General features: G+C 42.0%; 1 protein-coding gene across 1 annotated transcript; it reads left to right on the top strand.

Annotated features, from left to right (window-relative positions):
* Nucleotides 1-1,886: 1,886 nt before the first annotated feature.
* On the top strand, nucleotides 1,887-2,354 carry LOC126470839 (uncharacterized). The gene has a single exon (XM_050098854.1). The coding sequence runs from the start codon at nucleotides 1,887-1,889 to the stop codon at nucleotides 2,352-2,354; it is 468 nt and encodes a 155-aa protein (XP_049954811.1).
* The last annotated feature ends 2,397 nt before the right edge of the window (nucleotides 2,355-4,751 follow it).

Genomic DNA, 4,751 nt, shown 5'->3' with positions numbered 1-4,751 from the left:
CCGCATACAAATAAAAATGTCTGAAACACGTTATTGTTAACAAAATGTGCTTAATCAAATGTATTTATGAAGCACTACAGAAAAGTATATGATGGAGGTTCTTGGAGCAGAGCTGAATCTGGTAGACGGAGCGAGATAGAGTCATGTTGTTCATTGCTGCTGCTTGGTTGAGTAGGGACAACCGTTTGATGAGCACAGGTGACTGGGAGTGACTCGAAGGAGAAGTTGCAGAATAGGACTGCATTCGGGAGAGGGGTGGGTGGGGAACAGGACTGCTTTGGGGAGAATGGACGGCAGAAGGAGACGAACTATCTGATGTCAGATGATGTGCATACAAATCAGTCTCGGCATCGAAAATCAAATTGTTTATTCTGTGCATTAGCCCTGATCGCCTGTGGGTGTCAAATTTGCGGAGCTTCATTGCAATATGTTCTCCGAATGTGGAACACTCGTCGGGATGTACATTTCCCACACTTTCCAAGATGCCATAGGCCTTCATGAGCATCGGATCTTCTTTCTTCTTACGTTTACTGGCCGGTTTCTTTTTTTTTGGGGGGGGGGGGGGGACTGGAAATCCTTTCCCCTGTACGCCATTCCTTCTTCTTTGTTAATACGAGGTGACTCTCCAGGACTCTCCGGAGTGGTGTCATGTAGATGTGATACTTCTTCGGTGACATTTACCTAGAATCCTGTTGGCTTTCTTCATCACCAGAACTCTGAAATGAAACATTAGGCTATAATGTATTAGGTTTGACAGTAAATGCCACAGCCAGAATTCTATTTCATTATGGTACAGTACGAAGTAATTTCTATTCTTTTAATTCAATATTTCTTGGCGAACTCGGAAATTCCACTATAGTGACAAGTACGGTTAAATTTGTGAACAGTGGTCGATGGATTGATATCGGATGTTTTCTGAAGGCACACATGATGGCACTGATTGTTAACAAACTCTTATGAGAATGTCACGACTGCAGTTTCGGCCGTAAGCCATCGTTAAGTTGAATTTCGAAATATGTTAAGTTATATCATTGTAACCGGCATGCACTTGTTCTGAGCATAAAATATTGCAGTACGAATTTCATATATGGAATGAAAATTCTATGTAAAATGCAGGACTATGGCTTAACGCCGAAACTGCAGTTGTGACGTGATACTAAAAATTTGTCAACAGTCAATCGCGCCATGATTTCCTTCAGAAAATATTATATCACTGTGACCCCCGCACAAGAGAAATTCTTGTTATCGGCAAGCTTTCATTCTAGAACTGCCCATTGTAGACGCTCATTTCAACCACACTTGACACGATTATTTAACAAAGACATGTTTCAATTCTTCAGTTTTTAAGACAAGATATGTTGTAACTTCTTTGAAACCCTTTCTTTTCAGTTGCCGAGTACTACAGAAGAATGGAAATGATGTTCGGAGGAATTTGATAAAGCATGGAATTTCCCCCATTGCCTGGCTGCTACAGATGGTAAACACGTAATGTTACAGGCACCAATAAATAACAGCAGCGAGTACTATAACTACAAGAACTTTTTTAGCATTGTGTTATTTGCTCCGGTGGATGCAAAGTTCAATTTCTTGTGTGCACATGTAGGTTCACAAGGTCGTATATCTGATGGCGGAATATTCAAAAGCACTAAATTGTGGAAGAAATTGCAAGACAACTTCCTTAATATACCTCGACCTGAACCACTTCCTGCACATGAACAAATGGTTCAAATGGCTCTGAGCACTATGGGACAACTTAGATCTACTTAAACCTAACTAACCTGAGGACATCACACACATCCATGCGCGAGGCAGGATTCGAACCTGCGACCGTAACGGTCACGCGGTTCCAGACTGAAGCGCCTAGAACCGCTAGTGCACGTGAACAGATGACACCATATGTTATATTGGCCTACGAAGCATTTGCTTTGCATGAGAATGTGATGAAACCATACGCAGGCGTCTATGCGAAAGGTACAAAAGAGAGAACATTCAACTATCGACTTTCAAGAGCCCTTCGGGTTATCGAAAATTGTTTTGGAATCCTGACATCCGTTTTTAGGGTCATGAGGAAACCAATGCTTCTGGACCCAGAAAAAGCCAGTGTTATTGCACTGACAACTATTTACTTGCATAATTATTTGAGACAGAGCAAGAAATCTTCCAGTTTGTATGCTCCAGACGGCACAGTGGACAGATGGTACTTTAGTGGAAGGAACATGGAGACGGGAAGCACAACCAATGTCATTATGCAATTTAAAGGCAGTGCCAAGAAAAAGTTCGTCAAATGCCCGAGCTATTCGCAAAGAGATAGCCGACTATTTTATCAAAAATGGACGTATACCTTGGCAAGATGAGGCAGCATGAAAGCATATACGTGTTTGTTATCACTACACCGTTGTGAAGACCACACTTTATGGCCTAATTATCTATTGTGTTAAAGTGCTAATAGAACCTGACTGTCTATTATAGATAATTGTTACATAACATGTACGTACATATTCTGTGTTTATGGTACCAGTGGGAGTGTCTCGTTCCTTCAGGAATTCAGATAATGAGAAAGCAAACCAGTTACTATTGTGTCTGTCAGCCCTGAAACAATAGTGCGATGTTATAATAAATGTAAATGGGAAACTGTGTTGTTACAAACATCGTTTATGAATAATTACCTTTTCCAGTGCCCCTCGACTTTTTCATTTTCATTTTCTCCCTTCTGTAGGAAGACAACAATGATGTCATTCTTTTTTTTTTTGCTTCATCGATTCCACAGCCGACGCCACTCGCAACCCACTGCCAAGCATCACTTTTTTTGGTTTTCATGTGGTAATTATTGTCTTTTGGGTCCCACAGTTCCCGCCTTTGTCTATACAGCTCTATGAGGTTCTCACTTTGCTTCCGGTCCCACTCCATAACGAGGACACCTACGCGAGAACACACGACCTGTCACCGCAAATTGACGCACGCAATAAACTACTACGCCCGCCAGCCGAAACCCCGTCTAAACTGAGTGCGCGCAAACGCGCCACTCCCTTTGATGTACCGACAACAGCCGGAAAACTGCGCGGCGCGGTTCGCCGTCCACACTGGACGCGCACAGCAGTTTTGCGCAGCGCGGCGCGGCACGGCGCGCTCAGTGTAGACCCGCCTTTATACTGCAGTCGAATGCGCTGTCACTTGCGCGACAGAACGGCTGACAGGTACAGAATCTCTGCTGAGTGCCTTCTGGGCAGGAAATCAGTTTTACCAGGAATAATTTGCGCTTGGGTCGTAGTTCATGACTGATAGTCGACAATCTATTTATAATATATGTATCCATGTGCCAAAGTTATACAATTCCTTAGTTTTGAGCGAGTTTAATGACGTTGCAGGGCGCAGGGAAAACAATGTACATCGTAGCAGATATCGCAGTTCTAAATGGGTGGAGCATAAACGCATCAACTTTCGCAAGGCTCCCATTATCAGCGTCCACAAAATTCCTTTCTGTTGTTACTTAAAAGTTGTAATTGCGTTTTCTGTCACTACATAGCTAAACTGTTTTCAGTAAAAATACGTAAAAACCTCGTAACTTCATTTAACGCTCCGATAACACAAGGATCTTTTTATTGCCTGTGACTTCATCAGAGCATCAGTCAATAACAGAACGTTTTCGATCACGCGACCAGATCTTGATACTTAATGACTTTTTGAGCTTTAATTACATAAAAGTAACAGGTATTTGGTAAGAATATTGACAGTAGATGCTATTGAAATATTATAATCTATCAGAATAACATAATTCGAACCATACTTATAACAGCGGAAAATGGCGCATTGCTGTTTGCTAAATTTATAGTGCAGACAGAGCAAAACATTCTGCCATTTTGCGTGTGAGGTTATTTTGCCTGATTCATTTTGTGTTGTCAAAAATGGTTCAAATGGCTCTGAGCACTATGGGACTCAACTGCTGTGGTCATAAGTCCCCTAGAACTTAGAACTACTTAAACCTAACTAGCCTGAGGACATCACACACATCCATGCCCGAGGCAGGATTCGAACCTGCTACCGTAGCGGTCGTGCGGTTCCAGACTTTAGCGCCTTTAACCGCTCGGCCACTCTGGCCGGCTTTGTGTTGTCGTAAGAGGAAAGTTAATTTGCCACTGTCAACACAAAATTTATTTTTCAATGCGCTGTATCAAGGACTCACTTCAAATGTTCGAACAATTAAAGAGGAATCAAAGAATTATTTCAGTAATATTCATAGCTACAATGCAGAATTTGCTATCGTCAGTTCTGAAACTAAAATTTCAGACTCTTTTATGTGGAGCATGTGACTTTAAGATGTATGACCTTTTTTTTTTTATCATAGATCAGTCACTTCTACATACGGTAATTCACCATGTTATGTGCACTTACAGTTTTATGGCATCGATACGAATGGTCAGATTTCGATCATAGGCGATACTAGTTACCCATTTACGTGTATATAACTGTTTGTTCTCAGATCAGCCGGCCGGGGTGGCCAAGTGGTTCTAGGTGCTACAGTCTGGAACCGCGCGACCGCTACGGTCGCAGGTTCGCATCCTGCCTCGGGCATGGATGTATGTGATGTCCTTAGGTTAGATAGGTTAAAGTAGTTCTAGGGGACTGATGACCTCAGAAGTTAAGTCCCATAGTGCTCAGAGCCATTTGAACCATTTTTTTGTTCTCAGAAAAAGATATATTAATTTCACAATACTGCCGGTTCTCATTAGCTGTAGTTTAATTAAGTGGATTAT

This window comes from Schistocerca serialis, chromosome 3, assembly GCF_023864345.2.
Source record: "Schistocerca serialis cubense isolate TAMUIC-IGC-003099 chromosome 3, iqSchSeri2.2, whole genome shotgun sequence".
NCBI classification, from domain to species: Eukaryota; Metazoa; Arthropoda; class Insecta; order Orthoptera; family Acrididae; genus Schistocerca; species Schistocerca serialis.
Note: the sequence above shows the minus strand (reverse complement) of the source record. Positions and strands in the feature narration are given on the sequence as shown.